Source organism: Nestor notabilis, unplaced genomic scaffold, assembly GCF_000696875.1.
Source record: "Nestor notabilis isolate BGI_N333 unplaced genomic scaffold, ASM69687v1 scaffold8125, whole genome shotgun sequence".
Taxonomy (NCBI): domain Eukaryota; kingdom Metazoa; phylum Chordata; class Aves; order Psittaciformes; family Psittacidae; genus Nestor; species Nestor notabilis.
Genome location: NW_009928866.1, coordinates 170,647 through 194,758, shown reverse-complemented (window position 1 = coordinate 194,758; position 24,112 = coordinate 170,647). Strand labels below are relative to the sequence as shown.

At 38.9% G+C, this 24,112-nt stretch overlaps 1 protein-coding gene across 1 annotated transcript in view; it reads left to right on the top strand.

The window, feature by feature from the left end:
• The window catches only part of CLVS1 (clavesin 1), a 91,826-nt gene that overhangs the window by 9,209 nt on the left and 58,505 nt on the right, over positions 1–24,112 (top strand). Inside the window, exon 2 of the mRNA XM_010014721.1 lies at positions 17,021–17,195. Within this exon, the coding sequence (XP_010013023.1) occupies positions 17,021–17,195 (175 nt within the window). The remainder of the gene's footprint in view (positions 1–17,020; positions 17,196–24,112) is intronic.

Sequence of the window (24,112 nt, the reverse complement as noted above, 5' to 3'; positions counted from 1 at the left end):
CTTTCCCTCTTTCCTTCCTCCTGGCTTCCTTTCACAGGAAATCCAAGAGATGCCAGTCATGTATATTAAATATGCACAGATCAATCTACTGAGTAAATGTGGTGCCTGTACCCCTTTGGAGTGCTAGAGTATGTGTTAGCACACAAAATTTATTTTGTATAGGTATTTCTGATGAGGAAAATCACACCAGAGTGTGATGACCTTATCTAAGGCATCTCTCTCCACCCTCTACTATTATCTTGGACCTATGATCCTCTAAGCTGTTCTCACTTTGAGAGGTTTCTGAATAAGAATGCATTGCCTTGTTGTCCCAGGGATAATCCTACCCATCTGTTGTGTTAGTACAAAAGAAGAAATGTGATTTATACTGAAAGAGAGACTGCTGAAAAATCCTGCTTCCAAATGCACAGCAATATTCATTTGAAAACTAAGATAAAAAAGGAGGAATAAACTCTGACCTAGGGAGCGATGGTAGGAAATCTTTCTGTTTCTTAGGTTCCCATTTACATGTAAGCCACTTCTAGCTGGCTACTGCAATTTAAATTCAGTTTCACCCTGATAAAGCCTTCAATTCTGTTTGAATAATAGAGCTTTGCAAGTGTAGGAAAAATGGCAGTTTGTGTATGCCATAGCTGCCACTGAATGCCTTTCAGTTTCCAGCATCTTATTATTATTCTCTGCTAAAATGTACGCACAGGTACATGTATATTCACTTTCTTTCAGAGAACATTTTCTATGATTCATCTAAAAGTAATTCAGGATCATTTGGGGGTTTATTTCACAAAAGAGTATCAGACATAGACTCCATGTTAACAGCCAAGGAGCCTTGTGAGGCATCAGATGTAGCCCATTTGGAAATAGTCCTCCAAAGGGGACTTTCTGACATAACCTCAATAAAAGAAGTTCTCAGAATTAAGGAAAGTATCGGTTAACAAATACTGTGTCAGGAGGAGTATGCAGATGCAGTGAGTAAGAATAGTACTTTCTTGTCTTTGTCTTACTTTCAGAGGTATTGAGTTTTCCCATGGGAGGAGTCTGTGAAGTACTGAGTTTGGCTGTGAGATGTCACAGTACAAACATAGTGGTGGCTACATGTTCATGGAGGGAATGCTCCAGTTGATGCAAGAGCCACATGGGCTGTCCTGTCGGCTGGCAGCAAGGCAAATAGCACAAGGAGGGCCCTTAGAGCTCTTGTTGGCCCTGCTAATCAGCAGTTACATCCCTACATCCAAGGAAATTTGATTAGTGTAAAGCAACTTTCATCTTAGCTCTGAAATACACTGGGGTGTGGTACTGGCACAGCTGAGTATCTAGTCTCCAGGATGCTAAATGCTGTTCTTGAATACTAGTGGACCTACCAGTATTCAAGTACCTACCCAAAATACTATCTTAGTAGAGTGGGTTTGAAATTCAAAGAGTTTACTCGGCTATCTCATTCAACTGCATTAAAGTCAGGGAAAGACAGCGAGTAGCAAAGGTTATATTAACATATAATGCAGAGAGGTAACCTACAGGCAAATGTCAAACATAATAAAATGCATAGATTTTAAATGCAGCCACATCAAATTTTTTACCCAGTCAATCCAGACCACAGTTGTTGAGGTGGGTGACGCTTACTGCATATGTATCTAAACAGATATTGAATTTGTACTGGCCAGTTGTGCTCACCAGCAACCAACCTTCTACGTGAATTTTCCCATTTTTTGGTATCAGCTCTAAACTGGGTCCTAACACACTAGGATGAAAAAATAAAGCAGAAGGAAACTGAACTGGCCCCCGCAGACCCACAGAGAGACTACAGTCCTGGTCCAGCTCTTGCAGGAGGCTAGTCAGGACAAACCCCTTTGCCTACTTTTTCTCCCTTGAAGGAGCTCTACATGTCCCAGATGCCAAGGGTATGGCTTACTTTAAGTTTCTACAAATGCATCGTCTATTAAAAAATGGTTATGTTGTTATCCTGAGGTAATCAGAAAGATAAGAAGTGTTACTATACTAATGGTATGTTGAGAAAACAACCATTTGCCAGGCTGGTGGTGCTGAGCATTTAAGGAGGGCACCCAAGACTGATTACTGCATGTAGCAAATTGCTCAAGTGTGAGTACGGCTGGATAACAGAAAATGAAACACAGGATAAAAATGGAAATAGTTGTGCTGGAAGAAGTACTCAGCATCATGAAGCAGGTATGATTTATAGCTCTGCACCTCAATTAGCTGTGTCCTCTGAGGAGAGGCTTTGGCTGGGACCAGGGGAGTGGCAGAGTGCAGGGGTGAAGTGATGCAGCCAGGCGTAGGGGAGGAAGGTGTTCATCAATGTCCTGCTCACACAAGGTCTCACTGTGCCAGCGCTGTACTCTGTCTGTCATGCAGTTTCCTACTTCTGGAATGAAAAATGGCCTAATTCATGCCTACAGTCATGTTGTGGGGCCTTTAATAAAAGTAGTGCATGTGACTAGGTCAGAATAGGTGAACTAAAAGTCTGTTTTCTGACTTTCATGAAACTATGAGTTAAAAGATTGCATGGCTGAAGCCAGAGAACCTCCTTATCTAATTCTTTCAAAAGCATATACATTAAAAGGTTCACTCATTTCCAAAGAGCAAGAAGACAAAGAATAGTTTCTTTCATAAAATCTGATTCAGCAAGGTGTATACCCACATGCATGTGAGCAACCCCCGCAAGTTCACCTATGGAGACAAAATGCAGCAATGAGATTATTCAGATGCTTATTCATTAGGCATTTGCTTAAGTACCTTATGGCTTAATACGCCTTTTGTGTAGAAATGAAACCAGTGCATTTACTTGACTATTAAGCACTGTTGATTGATAATAAAATTGCAAAATAATAACCTAAGTCAACTGGATGCAAGAGAATGGAAAGTTGAAGATTTCTGCCAGATCAGGGAGATAAAAACCCCACAGAGAGCCAGGAATCTCTCTGCTTTTTGTGTGTTTTTGTGGAATTAAACTAACTGCAGCATATCAGGATTCATTTTGCAAAGACTTGATCACTTGTGGTTTTTCACTGATACTGCCATACGACCTTCTTAGTAATGCATGTGTGAAGTCAAAGCATTGGCTATAATAAAAAAAAAAGTATGTACTAGTGTCGCTTTTAAGCAAATAAATTCTGCTCTTTTAACAAATGTGTTGTAAGGTTGTGCTTTGAACACATTCTAAACTGTGAGACAATAACAGACAAAAAAGGACACCTGATGTGGTATTAACCATTCAACTTTAGTAAGTCATCCCTTGATACCAAATTGTAGCTTTATATACTAATTCTTCCAAAGGCCATGTCTTCCCTTAGTTTCTGAACATCAAACCAACTAGGTCTCAAGGAAAATTAATTGTGACTTTTGTGTGTCTTTGTAAGCAAGCTGGCATCAATCACTGCATGTAAATTTTTTACAGAAAACAAGAGGAAGTAAATAACAAAGGGTGATTTATTTGTTCAAGACTTCCACGTTTACCTCTAATATTGAAGTTTTCCTTCTGACATTTTTCTCAAGGCTTGTAACTAGACTTGCAATGTCTGCTGATCCTTTTTTGGCCTCTTTTACTCTGACTTTTGACAAAACAGGGCTTCCCTGCTGTCTGTATCTTTATTTCAGTGATCTCTACTGCTTGTGTTTGAAGTAAAGATCCTGGTTGTTCCAGCTATTTGGTTCCAGAGCTGCCTCCTCCAATACTAACATGGGGTCTGGCAGGATGTTATTGTGTATTGAATTCAAAAGCACTAAAAATTTGTCTATTATTTTCTGTATTTGTTACATATGTTGCTCCCTGAGTAATTATTTATAATTGAATGAGTAGTTCAATTAATCAAGTTTTTTCAGTAATTCTCTGCACTATGTAAGAATTCTTATAAGTATGAAAAAATATTTTAATTAATTATATTAGCTTTACAATGAAAAACAATACAAACAGAAATAGAAGAGTATAAATCGTTACATTATCATTGTACAGTTTCCAGTTGTTTAGAAGCCTAAAATACAGCCCTTGCCACAGAAACAGCAAACCCTGAAACAGTGGTTACCAGAAAGCAGGCAAAACATCCACACATGTAAGTATGCTCTATTGTACAGAGGTTAGATTGATTTGTGAGGCTGCCGATAACTTCTGTAACAAGAAATTAATGAAACTTTTATTTCAGAATCCTTAACATTACAATTCACATGAAATCCTGTTTTCATCTCAGCTGATTTTTAATGGTTTATGAACTGCTTAGATTGTTTTTCACTGGCAATTCCTGAGAAAATTCGATAGTCTGCAAAATAAGAACATAACATTACTACTCCAAGGCAAGGACCACTTGCAACACTAATCTGCACCCTAATGGGAATTGCTGGCACATACCAGAAAAACATACTGGCTTCAGGGGAATAAGGGATACCACGCTGGACTTCCTTTTTCCATGACCACATATTCAACACAAGGCTCCACAATTCTATTTCTGCTACTTTTAGGATTTCAAGTTCATTCCATTCAGGAAAAAGCCTTCATGCTGCTAGGTCATGGAATTAGAAATCTTGGTTAAAAAGCAGCATTTGGTTCAGAAACTTAAGGTTTCAAATCCTGACAATAAAGTAAAGCATTGATTAAATGTTTCAGGTAGATTGCCTATTCTTTTTTTTTTTCTTAAATGAGGAAATTGTGTACCAAGCTACTGCATTCACAGAAATTGAAGTACTCACAAATTATGAAGAATCAGTCTGGAGTTTTAAAATATGCTTTCCTTTTTCCCGTTGTGATCATGGTATCTGAAATCATACTTAAAAAATTTTTTAAAGCCTATTTTGTCCACTGATCCTGCACAGGGGGCATTTTGAGAACAACTGTAACCCTGGTAGTTTCTAATTTTCAATTTTCAGCCTGCATTTTAATAATTTTGTTCCATGGTTACTTCATTTGCTTTGAGGAAGGCAGTCAAAACACAATTGTATTTGTAAATCAGCTGGGCCATTCACATTAATTTGTTCAGGTTGCTCCTTTGGAAGAATTTCAGGGGAGTCCTTCCAAGGTCATCCCTTTTCCCTTTGTCTTGCAATTCTCTCAGAAAACCATATTTCACAACTTCAAGTGGGGAAAAAAAAAAAACAAAACCAGAAGAAAAAGACCATTCCAAAGGACTATTTTGTCAAAGAAACCCCATACATCCCAGAAAAGCTCAATTCCTCACTTGCAAAGCATCAGGTGATTGAAGCAGTCTCTGGATCTGAGCAATTTCTGTTCTCCTTACCCAGCCTATTCTGCATAAGTGTTAGTAAAATACACAGAAAAAGAGTTTTATCTTCCCTTAGGCAGACTTTTTGCTTCATTGCTGTCATCCACACAAAAAAACACTTAGTAAAAGGCTAGTAACGCTACATAATATAATGCTGATGATACTTGATTTCTGTATTCAGCAACTGCCCTTCAAAAGGAGCAATTGCCTCACTCACTGGAGTCTTTACAGAAGCAGTTATCATTCATATTGCCTATAGAATTAAATTCCTAAGGTTTCTACTACAGAGTAGTGTGATTCAGACTCATGGTGTCTTCCATAACTTCTGTTTTCTACTAGCTACTTAAAAAATTCATTCCATATCAGTCTTTTGTTGATTGACATACTGGAGAGTCATGTGTCTGTGGAATCCAGATGTCCCAAAGCAATTGCTGACATCTGTTTTCCACATGGGAGGTTCAATACCCAATGAGATCCGAGACAAGCCTGGACAATGTGAGTTAGAAGACATACCTTTTTCTAATGCCATTGATAATATTTGACCAGACTACTCATTGTGGGTTGGATTTTATTCCATAAAAGATTCTGTAAACTCTGGGGTCTTCAACAGATTTGTCCCGTTCATACCTTCAGTATGATTTCTGGGAACAAAGAAAATCTGTTCTCTTAGGGGCAATGGTCGTTGCTATTCATACCTACACTGCAGTGAAGTTGCATCAAATACGATGCACTCAGAAGTGGCTAAGGTGAAAACTGTTAATTTTTCTTGATCTCCATGGTACTGCATATCTTTTTCAGCACAACTCTGCAAAGAAGTTTCTTTGTGGCTGGCAGCAGCATGATCCCATACACTTTTGACAGTCTTCTCTATTTCATAAATCCACACAGGTTCATTTTTTTTCTGGTCCTTCTTCCCTGCTCAGTTGAATCATTACAGCGAATTTTCTTCACTGTTGTTTCTGAAAAGATATGCAGTTAATTTTTCCTAGACTGCTGCCTGATGAATCTTCATAGCATCTGTTTTGAGTTGCTCAATGATCATTCCTGCACCAATAATATCAAGTTCTTCCATCTTACCAGCTACATCAAAGTTGCCAGTTGTTTTAGTGGGAAACCTTTTTGATACGTAATACTTGACAGATCTTTTCATTTGCTTAAAAGAAATTATTAGAATATGTCTTTTATTTGCCCAGAAGGGCTTCAACTAAAGTAATTTATTACCCTTTTTGAGACTGACATTACTTTTATACACCTTTTCAATGTCTGCTACTTTCACTACCCAGATTTAAGTAGAGGCATAAGCAGAGATATATGCTTATGTGCCCGATTTAATAGCCATTTAAGATGTTTAATAAGATATACTTTTATTTCTATTTTTTGCGACTTCTTCTCATGTCTTGATAATCTTTTACTCAATATCTCTGAAGAGATTCAGCTTTGATTATTTGCCCTTGGTGGTGACATCCCACATGTCCTCATCAGTCTGTTCTTGGTGTTCTAAACCCTATTATGCTCTCCACCAAACAGGCATAGGGACCGCCAAGCTTCTCCAAGCTTTTTAAAAGCATCATTTTTACATCATCTTCTATATTATAATAGTTAAAATGACATTTTAACTGGAGAGGGGTTGTAAGTTTAGAGACTGTGATGTTTCTGATTGCTGCCTTTGCAAATTATTCCTTTGTTTTCACTGGTGGCATTGCTGTTTACTACCCATACCTGCTCTGTTTTTCTCTTTCATTCCTCCTGAAAGGAGAGATAAAACATGGTTTCTCTGATTCTCCGTTATACTTTGTGGTGATAACAAAACTACTTTATAAATCTGTATGTGGAGATACACATTACTACCACAGGATGATTTTGCTGATGGCCATTTTCCACCATCTTCATGTGAACCCTTTCTAAACATGCTGCTGCTGCAGGGTCTGCAACAATCTTTCCCTGTGTGCGCATTTATTTCACACAGGCCAAGGAGTATATTGCACTCACTTAAGTCCACTGAAATATTGTATTTTTCTTTTTTCTTCTTCATCTTCTGCTTTTGTTAGGGAAATAACACTGAACAACTGTCACCTTCATGCACAGTGTCCGGAATTTCATGCCCACTGCCCATAGCTCAGGGCACTACCCAGTCTGTTTACTGTGGCTTTTCACCATGATTGGCTCAGCTCTGCTCTTCTTACTGGATAGATCACTATTTCTTGAGCTTGATGCAACCCGTTACTGGCAATCTAAACTCAGTTTTCCAGTTTTCCTATGACTTTTTCTGACTTTTTTTCATCCTGTAGAATCAAATGTACCTCCCATAATTCCAAACACAAGAAAAAGGGACCCTTCAGCAAAATTCCTTTTAAAATATGAAATGCTTTCACAGGCATGTTTTAACTCTTATCTTTCAAGCACACCAATTTTACACTGGCTTTGAAAATCTGAGCTTCAGATGGACCAGATTTCTCCTCTGTCCTTAGAGCTTCATAGAGATTTCAGACTAGGTACTAGAAGGAAAGAGGAGACTTCACATGTATCTTTTCATTTCATTGTCAGTTTAGGATTACCAACTGAAAGTTCATTACTGTAATTTCAGGTGCACAGAAGGAGTCTTTTTATTAGCTGAACAGTTAAACTTTCCAATGGAGATAGAGAAAAGTGGGTTTCTGAATGAACTTCCAGGCATTCTGCTACATTTTTCAAAGCTTTCTGGATTGATAAGTGCTGTGTGAATAGCCAGGTGCTGTCTGAATAGCCACAAGCAATAATATGATTTTCATAGTTCTGAACTCAGCACTGTCAGAATATGTGCACTGGTAAGCAGTTATTTGATTGTAACTTTACTATTTGATCAAGTCATCATTAAGGTTTGCTGCAAAATTTACTGGTGTCAAACAAAGAGACAATTAGATAATTTTGTTAGAATTGCAAAAGTAAAATACATAAGTATAATGTTTAGTTAGCTAATAAAAAATCTTCCTGTGAAGCTTGTATTAAAGTCTTTTCAGAAAAGTTAAGAAATATACAGATGAATTCTTGCCTTGCACATAAAAATGGCACAGATAGTTTAGGCATAAAGTAGGATTTGTAAGCAGAATAATTATGTTAACATAATGCCCAGCAGTAATATTCTTTTGGCAAACATAGGTGAAGTAAATAATAATGTGACAAAAAGTAAATGGAAAGTTGTGTAGGTTAGTGAAGATTAGCTAAAGTTGTGAAGAACTCTAGAATGACCTATAAAAACAACATTTAATATGCAAATGAGTATACGTGCAGTGCAAGAACAGGTTGGATTTTAATATGTTGCCAAATCGAGTATGCAGATCCTCTCTTAACTCTATGCAGTTTCTTCTGGGTTTTCAATTACTTTTAACCTTTTAAGAAAAACATTATGTCATTATGGACAGCACAATTAAGAAGTGTACTTACTGTGCAGAGGTGGTCAGAAAAGTTAATTAGATGTTAGGCTGCATTAGGAATGAGATGGAGAATAAATAGGAAAAGATAACACATTCTTTTATGTATGTTGATATTCCAAACTCACATTGAATACTGAATTAAATTTACATTATATTATCTCAAAAAGAAGAGGATGTAAAAAATATAACTGTCAAAAACAAACAAAGAAAAAAAAAAGAGCAGTGAAAGGAATTCATTAACATTATGAACAAGTGAGGTAATCACATCAGGAGGAAGCAAAAAGTCCAGGGTTAGTTCAGATGGAAAGATGCTGAAGACACAGTAGAGTAATAGCTAGAGGAGATAGAGTGGAATAACACAGAGAAATATGATAGCAGGGGGACTGAATCGGTGGTGCCATTTGTACCTTCTAACAACAGAACAAAGCAGCTGTGTAATTGCTTTCTGTGATTAAACAGTAGCTTCATAATGTTCAAAAGAACATCCTTTCCCTTTCAGTAATAAAAAATTAACTCGTGGAATGCAATGATGCAAGAAATAGAGCAAATAGCTTAGTATGATGCAAGAATGGATTGCAATGCCAAAAGGGAATAAGAAAAGGCTATGCAAACAAACAGAATAGAGTAAACCAACAGAGGTCATCCATCCTAATGCTTCTAACTATAAGCAATTCCTGTACCAGCATTCATTTTCTTCATCATTACTGCAGTTGTGCTTTGAGGGAAGAGTATCACAACATCAGTAAGATCTTGAGAGGAGATTAAAAACTACCTTTCAAACAATATTCTGAGCTGTGACCACCAGTCCATTCCCACATGTCATCTACTGGTTTCTAACAGTGGGGGACACTTACCTGAAACTACCACAGACTCCCTGACTGTGCTTATTCTGGAATGTATTCTTTGCCCATCTTTCCCGTGCTCCTCACAGCAGACATTGCATTTGGGACAGGCAAATTATTGCACTGGTTCTGCTGTAGAACTGATTTATTGATTGCATTTATGGGTTGTAGCATAGGGCTTTTGATAATTTTCACAGTATTATAAAACACTGCCTGTGGTTGTCACTTTTTCCTTCTCAACAGAGAAATTTGCACAGTGCACAAGCATGACATTGCCCTAGGTACTAAAAAGGCAAGAAAATCACTGGTGTGTAGCTAAGAAATACTTAACTCTTGAAGGAATAAAGCAAATCCACGACTGGAGAAGCAGTTGTATTGCTTCTGAGATTCAACTCTGGCTTTTCCTTTCAGCAGCAGGCTACAAAGTAGAGCTGCACACTGCTCTTGAGAGGTTTCACCCTGCATGGCTCTGAGTACTCAGGCTGGAGCCCAGCCAAGCCATTACCCTGATGGCTGGGCAGCATTACTGCACCTGCATGGACCCCTTAGGAGCAGTCACTAACTTGTGCTGTGATAGGTTGCAATCGTTTGCCTGCTCCATTTGGGATCGAGTCTCTGGAGAGCTCAAGTAGGGAGGTTTTGAGCTCTCAGGAGTGCTTTATCTTGGGCCAATTCCCCGCTAGATGGAGTGACACCTGCCTGGGCTGAGGCAATGGGAAGATCAGATATCTCCCCATTGCCCTCCATAGGTCTCTGGTTGAAGCTTGTCCTACCACAGGTCTGAAGAGCCCCACCACCTGGACTCTCCAGCCCCAAGCACAGGGGCTGTGAAGGTCCCTGTTTTTCAGCCAGATTACACATAAGAAAGGGTCCTTGCACAGTCACATTAACACCAGGAACAAAGTATTCACTTGGCAAGGATGCCCACAATATGAATGAGTCTATGTAGGAGGAGATTCGTAATACAGACTCGAATGCGGAGCGTGCAGTTCAGGGGCTATTGGTTGCTATGGAGTTCAACTGAAGTGGAAAGTGACAGCAAAAAACCTCATAATACTTGTATATAGAAGAACCTCCAGAGAAACATAACAAGGGGAATATTTTTATATCTTTAAGAAAGACATCGAGAGACAATTTTTGCATGATAAAAGAATAAACCGATGCAGTTTCTTTTGCAGGCTGGCACATTTCCACTTCACTGGCAATGGCAGAGGCTTCCAGCTCACTCCAAGCAGGAATTCAAGGCCAGACAGATATCTGTGGCTGACTGGCCTCTGTTCAGTTATAAGCTAAGCAGTAGCTTTCTAATGTTGTTAAATACAGTTCAGGTCTCAGCTTAGTCTGTGCTATTCTTTGTATCCAGTGCATTGTTGCACTAAGCACTTCAGAAATAAAAAATCGGTACACTTATCTATCCAGTCTGTTATCCTGGATGTAAAGTTACTTGGGAATTTTATTTATAGACTTACACAGATGCTGTGGGGAAAAACTTGTTATCTTTTCATTACAAAACAGGAGAGATGCCTGTCTGAAGCTGACATACTGGAACAGCCAAAGATAGCTATACTGGATGTGACAGAAGAATACTTTGAAGCTATGACATTAACTTAATGTAACCTGTATTTTACTCAGTAGGAGTTTTATGTGCATATATTCTGGTTCTACAAAGAAATAGAAAATTCTGTAACTTAACTTGGCCATGACAAAGAAGAGGTTGGTACCCTACAAAATAAGACAAAAATATCTCATATTGTTGTATAAGAATTTCTCCAGTTTGCCTGCTAGCGAATTATTCATATTTTTTCAACTAGCAAATTTAAATGGCTTTGGATGTGCTACGAAGGAAGTTACCTGTGGCTGGTCAAAATATTTGTTGTGAACATTTCCTGTGAATGAAACCCATTTTCTCTGTGAATTGCAGAAAAGCCTTGCTAATTTCTGCGTGCATGCGTGCTATTCAGACCTCACACAGACGAGACAAACAAGTCCTTTTCAGTGCATGAGTCAGCTGTGAGCTTCTCTGTCTGAGACATGCATCCCCAAGGATCGTATGTCAGTAATTTCCAATGTTTTTTTCAGCTGAGGTGAGTTTTATATTTCTAAAATAAATATATGCATTAAAAACCCCAGATATTTTTGAAGAACACATTAATAGATATTGGGGGTTTCTTATCAATATTTCATGAGGAGAAAGGAGAATTTAATCTGCTGAAATAAATGACTTCATATGAACAGCAGTTCAAAATCCAATACTGACTGGATTCCAAGGACTTTTCCATGGACGGTGTACCTTGTCTTTGTGTGGGAAAAAGTTCTATATCGTGGGGGTGGTGAGGCACTGGAATAGGTTGCCCAAAGAAGTGGTAAATGCTCCAGCCCTGGCAGTGTTCAAGGCCAGGTTGGACAGAACCTTGGACGACATGGTCTAGTGTGAGATGTCCCTGCCCACGGCAGAGGGGTTGGAAGTGGATGATCTTAGGGTCCCTTCCAACCCTAACCATTCTGTGATTCTATGAACTATATTCCTTCCTGGGTTCTCCCTCCTCCACCAGCACTGATCTACTGTGTTCTTCACATCTCTGTTTCTAAGACCAGCTGAGGTGAGTTTTATATTTCTAAAATAAATATATGCATTAAAAACCCCAGATATTTTTGAAGAACACATTAATAGATATTGGGGGTTTCTTATCAATATTTCATGAGGAGAAAGGAGAATTTAATCTGCTGAAATAAATGACTTCATATGAACAGCAGTTCAAAATCCAATACTGACTGGATTCCAAGGACTTTTCCATGGACGGTGTACCTTGTCTTTGTGTGGGAAAAAGTTCTATATCGTGGGGGTGGTGAGGCACTGGAATAGGTTGCCCAAAGAAGTGGTAAATGCTCCAGCCCTGGCAGTGTTCAAGGCCAGGTTGGACAGAACCTTGGACGACATGGTCTAGTGTGAGATGTCCCTGCCCACGGCAGAGGGGTTGGAAGTGGATGATCTTAGGGTCCCTTCCAACCCTAACCATTCTGTGATTCTATGAACTATATTCCTTCCTGGGTTCTCCCTCCTCCACCAGCACTGATCTACTGTGTTCTAATCATAGAATCATTTAGGTTGGAAAAGATCGTAGAGTCCAATTGTAAACTTAACACTGTCAAGCCCACCACTAAACTATGCCTATTAAAGTGGTGCATCTACAGTCTTTTAAATACCTCCAGGGATGGTGACTAAACCACTTGCTTGGACATCCTGTTCCAATGTTTGATAACCCTTTCATTGAAGAAATTTTTCCTAATACCCAATCTAAACTTCCTGTGGTCAGTTGGAGGTCATTTCTTCTTTTCCTGTCCTTAGTTATTTGGGAGAAGAGACCGATACCTACCTTGCTATAACTTCCTTTCCTGTAGTTGTAGAGACCAATAAAGTCTTCGTTCAGCTTCCTCTTCTCTAGACTAAATAACATCAGTTCCTCCAGCCATTCCTCATCATACTTGTGCTCCAGACCCTTCATCAGCTTCGTTGCCTTTCTCTGGACCTACTCCAGCACCTCAATGTCTTTCTTGTAGCAAAGGGCCCAGAAATGAACACAGGATTTGAGGCGCAGCCAGCTTCTTCAGCTTTGATTAGCTCAAACAATTCGGGCAATCTGAAGATGTTTTTCTGGTCCTTCTTGTTTCCTCTTACTCTTCCGTGCTTTACTCCCAGTGGGAATCTGCCTTGCAGGGTAGTGCCAGCTCTCCCCCCATTAAAAGATCTTCATTGGTGATTTATTATCTGGGGAGGGAACAAAACAAGATGTGGTCTCTTACCTGATTTGCATCTCTGTCGTATTTGTAGCTTGCTGAATGTTATTCAGCTTTGGCCACCTTTTAAGTAAATACAGGAGAGAGACTTTTACCACATACTAACTCAGGGATGCTAAACTGAGTTGTCTGCAACTGCCAAGATAATGATGTTGATCCAAATTTGTTAGCCTGCTGTTTTCTGGGATAGTCAGGATTTTTAGTGACAGTTTGTTTTTTTGCTTACTGCCAGACAATCTTAATGGCTTCAGCTGCCAGTACTTCTGTATGTTCATACTTTTAACCATTTGAATAATCCAATTAATTCCACTAGCATGCCTAAAACAGAGCCTGTGCTTAGCTGTTCAGAGAGAGTAACGTCAAAAACCTTTACTAATGCTGTCTTTCCCAAATGTATCGGGTTTTTGCAGTGTGTCTTATTTGACCCCTTATTTTCCAACAGTCCCTCAGCTTTATTATCCATGTATCACTTCAAAATGACTGGTGGCAGAGACGTGCAAATAGATCATTTAATTTCCCTGCAATGTCTTTATCCTCTTTAATTGTTCCCATTGCTCCTTGGTACTCCACTGAGCCTTTTGATTCTCTCACAGCCTGCTTACGCCTCTTATAATTAAGTAATTTCTTCTTATTTATTTTCATGTTATGCCTTTGGCTAATCTCCCCACCAAATCCCTCAGCTAAACCATCTTCATTTTTGTTTTACATTATTGTTCTCTACCACTGGCTTCTGTTGGGCTAACTTCCCATTTTCCAAAGGATATTTGAAGAGCTTCTTTTGTGGTACCTTTCCATTCAGCCAAGGCAGATAGGCACTCTCTCTCCCTCTTCCTTTTTGTCTTTCTGGAGCTTGTGCAAATCTTTTGTAACTCATTAGTGCCTCCCTTCAGTAGGCTCCATGCTGAATCCTTACAGCACCTTACACATTTCCCTTTGTGTAATAGCAATTTATTTCACTTTTTTAGTGTGTGAGAGGGTTAAACTGGTGGAGAGGGATTTGGAGGAGGGAAGGGAATATTAAGCAAAGGAACAAAAGAGATGGACTAATAGAAAGTGGTTCTGTGTTCATGCACAGAAAATTATTTGGATGCAAATCAGTCACACAGCTGAATGATTTGTCTCAAAGCCTCAAGATTAGAGAGCAGAGGGCTTCAGCCTCAAGTGGCACTCTGTCGGATTTCTACCCAGACCCTACATTCACAAAACAGTATGCCTGCAAACAGCCCACCTGGAGGACCTGTGTGCTGCTTTCACGTGTCCTTGCACTCATTCAAAAAATGTCTTTGTGTTCACTTCGAGTTATTTCCTACACCATGTCTTAAAACTGCAAATACCTGTGGGACAGGGGAGGGATCTGGGCAGGGCACAGCCAGATTAGTTACACTCTAGGAAAACTGGGCACCATATCTCCCAGGCAAATAATTTCTACTGAAAGTGCAGGTGAGTAATTGCTTGATATCCTGGTAATTTATGTAGACACCCAAATAAAGACCGGAATTCCTCAGCAGAGAGTCCAAGAGGAAGATTTTTCACTCAGTCAAATGAAATATTTTATTGTGATTTGGAGTTCAAGTGTATTACAGAGGATGCCTTGTATGCACTGTTTCTATACAGCCCTATTGAAATCATTAAGTAACCTTTATAAGTATCAGGGGTAGAAGGATCATGAATACGAATTTCAATGGCCTATTAAGAAAACTTCTTCCTACAAATGAAGGATGAAACTTTTTCTTAGTATAGTGTGGTCTTCAGTAATAACAAGTATTCAGTTCATTTTCAGGCTTGCAAATATGCAGTTAAATTAAGCTCTGGGTTAGTCCATCTTCCCCAATCTAGCCAGAAAGTCTATCCATGAATGATGATACCACTGTGTGTTGATGTCAACAAGAGAGTAGAGAAGGCTGGCATGTCTGTAAGGACACTTTTGGAGACACTGCACAGCTCTGAGAGCTTCCTCAGGGCAGTTCTTGTGGAAGGCTGAACCCCTTGAATAGTAGAGCAGTGTAGGATATATTAACTAGATAAGGTCTAGGGGTGCATTCACTACTATCATCACTGAAAGCCTAGCAATCTAGTGCTGCTGCTTGAAAATCATCACCAGCTGGGTGATGGGTAATATATACATATCATAGTTTTTTGAAATAAATTTAGACTAAAAATAAATGTAATTTGCCAATCCAATCAGTATGCCCTCATCTTATGTTGCTAAGGAAATTACTGTTTCAGTTTGTCTGTTTAGCACAGTTTCTCCATAGGATTTGAAAACGCCAATGTTGTCCTGTTATTGCAAATGAGAAATGGGCAGCCTGGTACCCAGCAGCAACAAAGTTAAATCTTTAAGCTCTGTGTATTGCAAGTTGCCTCAGCAGTTACACTTCAGAGGAGTTTCTAATTTTTGCAGAAGAGCACAGTTCAGAAACAGATTTTTCAAGGGACTGTGTCCTTAGACAAAAACGCCACTCAAAAACTGATGAGAGAAATGAGAAGAGAGAGAACAGAAAAACACTTCACCAGTTACTTCTAATAGAGATTTCTCATGTGTTGCTGCTGTTCAGGAAGAGGTCTTGATGGTAGAGAAGTTTGTTTTGACAGAACATAGGTTTTTTCTTTTGGGCAGAATTTGAAAAAAAACTCTTGAAGGCTTCGATGACTTGTTTCAAATTAAAGAAAACAGCAGAAGAGGATTAAACTAAAATCTCCACGGAAGAACAAGGTGTGAACCTTCCCTGTCATAGACCTCAGGCCTCATCAAAATTTGAGAATTATGCAGAGGTAGACTGCAAAAGCAGTATGTTACAATCTCATCTTAGACAAGGTGAAGCTGAACTTTCTGAAGCTTTCTTTTCTTGCTCCTCTCTTAAAGACTTTATTATTTGTAAATCATCTTAGTGAGAAAGACAGATCAGGAGACAGTCTGATTCAGCTTACTCAGGTGTGAATATGGAATTAGTCATTAAGTGTCCAACTCTTGCTTTTGTAAAATGCATGAGGTGGAAGTAGAAAGCGGCCCAGGCTTCTCAGTACAGACTTCCACATGAAAGTAAAACATTTCAGTATTTTCTTCACTGTCACTTTCTATCTCCTTCAGGGCCTTCTAATTATTCTCCCAGAGCTGAGGGAAGCCTTTCAGCCAGCCTATTGGGAGCTGCTAATTAAAAGAGAGCTCCTATTTTGAGTGGATGCAGCTATTTTTCATATTGCATTTGGTTTGCAGAAATAAGGCAACAGTCAAAATTTATAGTGCAAAGCCTTGGATCATGCTCTCCACTCACGTGGGAAGCCAGGGAGCCTGGTTGTAACCATACCATTTATATTAATATTGCATTGATTTATTTCCTTTTCAGATTTTCTTCTTATAGAAAGAAGTGAAACAAACAAACAAACAGACTGGTAAAGTATATCCGAAAGAGCAGGGATTTAAACTGATAGCCTGAATCTGTTTCATGTCACCGCAGACAAATATTTTTGCAAAGTAGCTTAGCTAAAATCTATTGTAAGGAATGACAGAACAATCAAAAAGATTTCATTCAGGGTTTATTTTATCCACCATTGTGCAGGATTTATCACACCAATGTGAGTTTCAGAGAAGGAGCTCTTTAGTGACACCTCTGAAACAACTCTCTTTTTGGAAGAATTCTACCAGAATAAATCCCCATCCCTCCCTCATGCCCCATCCACAGCAAAGCTGCGTATCTTGAGGTTTGAAGATAACTGCAACCATTGATCACTTTTTATTCTGCTTTGGCTTTAGGAACTCCTTCATAGATATCCTTCGGGCTATCCTACTGTCCTTGGAAGTGCTCATCGAAGATCAGGAGCTTCAGATAAATGGCTTCATTCTAATTATAGATTGGAGCAACTTCTCCTTCAAGCAAGCTTCCAAGCTTACCCCATCTATCCTCAAACTGGCAATTGAAGGGCTACAGGTAGGTGGAGGGTAATACATGTACTTGCAACTTTTATTGCTGCAGACATTGATTTTTGCCTCATCAGGGAGTGGGCAGAGTGAAGGGTAGAGAAAATAATCCAGAATGCTTTAGTGTCCCATCCACTTGCAACATAGATTGATTTTCAGATATTTCAGTTTGACTGTCTTTCATGATTATTTCAGCTGTAAATCAGTGTAAGCAATATGTGTGTTGCTTACTGCACCATTAAAAGAAGGGTTAGAGATCTGAGGTTTAATCCATCAGAGAATTCTGGGGGATTAAAATCCAGCAGCATCTGCCTTCTGGAGTGTGCAGTCCACACACAAGCACATCTGTATGCAGAGGGAGGGTGGCAGAAGAAGAGAGTAGCTCCCTCAGCAGATGGAAATGTGCTGTTGTGTTCACGTGAGTGCATTTGAGTTGGACAGAAATAAGGAAGAGGCAGGACAGGCTCCCTGTTGTGCCCTCATTCTGACTGCCTTCATTTGTCACAGAGGATCCTGTTACATTATGGTTTAGACTGTTCAGGGGCTCTGCATACGCTTGATGCTTGCGAATAACCATGTGCTGTTACAGGGTCAGGATGAAAGTGAGGACAAGATAGCTGGGGCCTGATGGGGCAACCTGAGGGTGAGGGTAAGTTGTGGTGCTCAGAGAGCACTTGAGCCCTTTCCACTAGAGTGAACCCATTTCTGCAGGTAGACCTGAGATAGATTTTTAGGTTTGAAGTAGTCTGACACAACCTTATTAATTGTGGGCATTTGATGGAATCCAAGGATTATTTATTTTGGAAGGACCTCTGGAGATCATCTTGTCCACACACCAGCTCAAAGTGGGGCTGACTTACTCTTTGACCCGGCTGCTTAACGACCACAAATTTCATATAGCTGCATACTTAAAAGGAGAGATTATATAAGCCATTGTTGTTTTCATTTAATTTTTAGTACTTTTCAGATATCCTGCAGTCATAAATACCTCTGGAATAATCTTCCCTGGTGTGTGTGTATTCTAACTTTAACTTACACACTAGAGAGAACAATTTATTCAGCTAATTTTTTTACTAATAAATTGTCTACAATTAGATCAGAATTGTCTCTACTTTGTGTTATTCAAAAATAAGATGAAAAAGTCTGCCAGCAGTTTGAAGCCTGTGCTCCCCTTCATGGGGAATTTCCCTCTATTTAACAAATTGGAAAGTCAAGCTGTGCAATTAGTTTCTAGGCCGATACCTTATCTTCTTCTGCTGATGCTATCACTTCATCTGCCTTCCTTCACAGAATAACATTCTGTGGTTCAAAAAACTCTCCAGTCAGAAGCAAGAAAAAGCCAAGTGACATTCATAAGGAAATCAGATTCCAACAAGGTGTCCTTGTGCCTGTCCAAATTTTGCACTTCCAGATCTCCAGTAAGAGGCCAGTCCAGACTTCATCCCATGTCATTTCTGGACATGGCATTGACAAGTTGTGTGCCTATATTTTATTTGCAGTTCTGGGCATCAATATGTCTCTGGAAGTATCAAAGCTTTGGAATACCAAAGCTGATTTTATGATTCATCATTAGCCTGACTTCCTGTGCTGCAATTTAAGGAGGTTCTCTTCTTGTTGATGGGTGGGCATTTAATTTCTCATTTGAAGTCAAGTTACTGCTGTCTTCTCTGTGATAAGTAGAAATATAACTATCTCTCTAAAAAGTACAAATTGGGATAATGTGTCCTAGATTTTCTAACCACTGGCTGGCTTGAAGAGCTATAGGAGTTGTGAATACTTTACTCCAATTTCCCAGGTTTAGAGAAACAAGTCATTCATGCTTATAAAGCACATATTTAGCAAGCAATGTCGGTGTTGGTTTATATTAAGGGTGGGTATTTTTGGCTCTCATAGTTGCTGTTGAAGTACCTTCATTACGACTTTTTTCTATTATTATTTTAAAAGAACTACTGCTATCCTAATGTAAAATTAATGTAAAATGTTGCTGAAATGCAAGCAAGACCTACATACAGGAAAAGAAGAGTCACAATATGAGTTGCATTGGAGGTCAGTGGAAGTGAAAATGCCAGGTTCTACTCTCATGAGATGGTGATGTCTGAAAAAAAAGGCGATTGTTTTAGTTCCTTGTTATTTCTCAGAGCTAAGGCACACTGCATGTACAGATCCTCAGACAGGCAGATTACATGGCTATCCCAGTCCTCCTTTCTAAGGAAAGACTTTGGGTCCTATTAAGTCTTGTGCAAATCTAGTGAAGTCGATGGTATGAAAATAATGCTCTCTTATGATTTCTAGTGGAGTTGAACCCTTATCTTCACACGTTGGTATCTGACCCAGTGTCCTGGGTTCAGCTACAGCAGTCATTTTTCTCCTTCGTAGTAGCTGGTGCAGTGCTGTGTTTTTGACTTTCAGCCTGGGAACAACGCTGATAACACCGATGTTTTTAGTTGTTGCTCAGTAATGTTTACTCTGACCAAGGACTTTCTCAGTCTCATGCTCTGCCAGAGAGGAGGGGAAGCCAGGAGGAAGCAGAGACAGGACACCTGACCCAAACTGGCCAAAGGGCTATTCCATACCACAGCACGTCATGCCCAGTATATAAACTGGGGGGAGTTACCCGGAAGGCCAGATCGCTGCTCGGGTCGGGCTGGGTATCAGTCGGCAGGTGGTGAGCGGTTGTGTCCTTTTCCCTTGTTATTCCTCTTATCATTATTATTGGTAGCAGGAGTGGTTTGCATTATACCTTAGTTACTGGAGAGCTGTTACCTCAACCTGTGGGAGTTACATTCCTTCGATTCTCCTCCCCATCCCTCCGGGAGCGGGGGGAGGAAGGAAAAGGGGGGAGTGAGTGAGCAGCTGCGTGGTTCCAAGTTGCCGGCTGGGCTTAAACCACGACACCCAGGAACTTACAGCCTCTCTGACTGGTATAGTAATTTTAATGTCATAGCTGAACCGTTTTCCCATAGCTTTGTTCAGCTCTCATCTGATACAGTGTCCCAGACGATCACTTTCTTATATAGAACTGCTAAAGAACGAACAGTAGTGTATTAAATAATTTAAATTTATGCATTTGGGTTTTCTCTTTTCTTACTTTCAAATTGCTTTAAGCCAATTAATATATTGGCAGCTTATTTTTTGCTTTTTTTCCTCAAATTGACTTTTTTTCCTCAAATTACTGCTGTAGTGCATTATCACTAAGTACAGAGAACAAACACTACACAGGTGCATATGTTAATTCACCCTGTGTTGTAAGACCAGCACTAGGCAAATCTAATAGACTTGGCTGTAGAGATTAATATGTTGCGATTATGTAAGATGCTTATAGGCTGTAAATGCTCAGAGAGATGAAGTATGAATTACATCACCATGTGGCTGAAAGCATATTTTGCTCAGTACTACTCTTTGTCCTGTTTGGATTTCTGTATATATAGCATCACACAAGATAGTTCATTATAACTACTCTGTTTCTCAGTTATGTTATTTAATGATCTAAAAGTAGCCTTATGTCTCCACTTTAAACAACAGTTATGCAGATGCAAAACAAGTACTTGTACAGCATGACAATTCGCATTATGCCACAGCAGTGCAGTGACAAATGTTTTCGTAGTGACTAAACCATCTCTGACTACTGAGCTCTTTTATCACAACAGTTGCTGCTGTATGCTTTGAGCTCATACCATACTCCTTCCTACACTGTATTGATCTTTTGAGTTTTAACACACTAAAGAGAAGATTGTCATGAGGATGGAAAGGTGGGGAAAGACGTGTATAAAAGCAATCTATTTTGCCAATTAATTCATGAGTTTTGACTTCTGATCTTTACTCTTTTAATGTGAACAGCTTTTCCCATTCACAGTGTATATTTCTCCCCTCTGTTCTCCTCATTTGTGAAGTTATACATCTCTGTACCATGCTGGTCTTATAATTACCTTATGATGGCAGACAAAATTTAATTGTAGCTTAAGTTAACAAGAAACTGACCATTTGGCATTTTACATAACAGTTTAGAAGCATCAAAGTCTAATGGCAAAGGTAAGAAACCTATGTTCCAATTTTGAAGCAGGTAAAGCATGTAAAAATGGTCACTTCTTAGTAAATGTTTGTTACTGACCACTGCATTTGAAGACCATGAGAATTACAGCTGAAGGGTTACAGGGAACATAGCCTGGGTGTCAAGTGAAGTCCAGACTTTTTATTTAATGCTAGTTGTTTTTTGCTCAGAGGATATAGCTGCTTTGCCTCCAGACAGGACTTTTGATTTTAGGGTGCTTCTACCACCAAACACAGAAAAGCAGTTTGCTTCTGCATTATCCAAAGCAGAATATATACAGAGCTATATATGCAGTCTGTGTACATGCATGCACATATCAGTTTAGAAATTCCCCCAGCTAGTTGAAATACAACAACTTCTCCAACAACATCCAGAAATATTTCAAAACTTTCAAAACAGCAAGAGGTCTGATCTCACCTGCCATTGCTTTGGTGAAAACAAAGCCAGAAGGCCACTCTCTACCAAGACCCAGTTGAGTGGCTTATGGCCCAAATCAGCAAGCTGGATCCAAAACTGACCTGAAGATCAGGATTGCACTGCAGCATACCCAGTACTACCTTACATAACAGCTAACTTGCCTCAAGGCTGTCTCAAGGTACTGAAACAAGAAGTAGGGTGAATGGTTATATCCTGGCAATATTCTTTCTTTCTCTGATAATTCTGTAACATGTAGTTGTACTCACATATGCAAGGACAGTAACTCTTATAAAAAAGCCCTACACCTCCTTTGTCACAATGGTGAATCACTGCAGGAGTGACCTTTGGGGTTCAGTAGGGCTTTGATTCAGATTTCACAATCATTGCAGCAAATAGCAGTAACAACAGGGAATAACAAAGGTCTGCAAACAGGAATTTGTCCCCAGATTTTCATTGCTAATAACTTGACAGAATTTGTGAGCAACAATGTCCATTAGGAGATCCATTAAAGTTCTTCTATTTTTTTAAGTTATCTTCAGTTTATAATCATCCAGTGAAAATTGGAACTGGTATTTCTGGGAGGTGAGGAAAATGAAAGGAAATCAATGATGTTTGACTTAAAAATAGCTTAATCAGATACTGGTACTGATAGGATTCTTCTGGGGGGAAAAAAAAATCAAATAAAGGAAACTCGTATAAGCTTCTCTTAGAAAATTGTTCAAGGGACATTTGTCCAGAATAGCTCCAATGCTGAGATCAAGCCAGATAATCAAGTTAACAGGGTTTTTGGACATTATTGAAGGTTATCCCATTCCGAAATATGAAATGAGATACCATATTAGGGAAAACTCAGCCTGCTTGAAATTATAAGAAGCTCTTCAATATTTAATATAAGCAGTAGATTTGAAGGCTGGTTTGGGTTTTGGGTTTTTTTTTTTATTTTTCTTGATTTCATTTTTGTGCTTTTTTTTTTTTTTAATTTCCTCCCACTGTAATTATGTGGGATTGAGAAACTTAATGTCAGTTAAATTATAGCAGCAGATTACTTGTCTCTTGACACTATCTTATACAATCAAATACTTTTCATGTTGTGCTTCAGAAGGAAGAGCTAATACAAAATTTATGCTCAAAATGCAGGCTATAACATAAGGCTTGAAGGAAAAAAAAATAATTCAATATTATATCAAAGTGTAATTTTCTGGGGCTGTTTCTTTTTCCAAAAGAAAGATATAAGCTTTTAGAGCTGATAAAAGTTTTCCAGTTGAAAACATTTTTTTCTGGAACAATGTCAATATTTTGGGTTTTTTTTTTCCCAGAATAGAAGTATTATGGTGAAATATATTTCCAAAATTCTCACAGAAAAAAAGTGTGGAAATATGTTTGTTTCCAAAATTTTCGTCTGGAAATCTAAATACTTACTATTCTGTTTTATTATGACTAGTAAGAAGCACTTGACTTCTGTCTTAATTGTTAGAATTTCTTGTTTTTTCAAAGTTGAAATCCAGCTGAGATAATTGAACAGTATTTCAGATCAGCAATGGGTTAATTGGTATGATCAAATCTTCGTTGTGGTCAAACTGTGAATCCGAACAGAGCCCAGACAGTTCTTGTGCATCTGGAGATTTTGCCAAACTCTTTACTCTGCAAACTTGGTCTTTCCTTCACCAGCCTGGACTATGGAGCAAGAAACTGACTCTTCTCTCCTTGTTTAAACGCATTTGCACTCTGACACTTAAGGTAGATGTGATCTCTTTGACTTAGTACTTCCAGTTGAACTCTTTATGGGTCATGTGAAGGATGCAGGATATAAGATGCCTTACACAGTAGAATAACATACAACCATTTTTTCCACAGAATTTCTGAACATAATACTACTTTTACTTGAAAATTTAAAAAGTCAGTGAAAATCCACATCATAATGAACTGAAGAACACTCTAAAAAGACTTATTCTAGCCCAGCCTTTCTGTAGAAATTTCTACAGAAGCATTTCTGTATTTCTACAGAAATATATTCTCCCTATTATAGGGAGAATACTGTCTGTACTATAAATATCCTGTGATGCTGTTATGTCTTCTCAGGTATTTATAACAGGTCATATTAACAGAGAGAGAGCTCTCTGTCATTGCCCACAGAAGGCAGAACAGATCAAATGTTTAGAAATAGAAGCTAGACAAGTAAAACCATATATAGGCACATGTATACACTGGTTTGGACAAGGACAAGTGAAAAAACCTTAGCACCTAGTGTAAAAAGACCCTCATTGTAGACCCTAAAGCTATTTATCTTTGGGAGACTAAATGTAGACTCAGAAGTCACTCATTCATTTGTTCAACTGCTCCTTAGTTTTTCAGGTTGAAAATCTTGAAAGACAGAATCAACAGAGAGCTGAAGCCAGTTGCTGGAGTGGTATAACTGGCTGGAGCTCTGTGCACATATGTAGAGTAATACTGATTTATGGGAA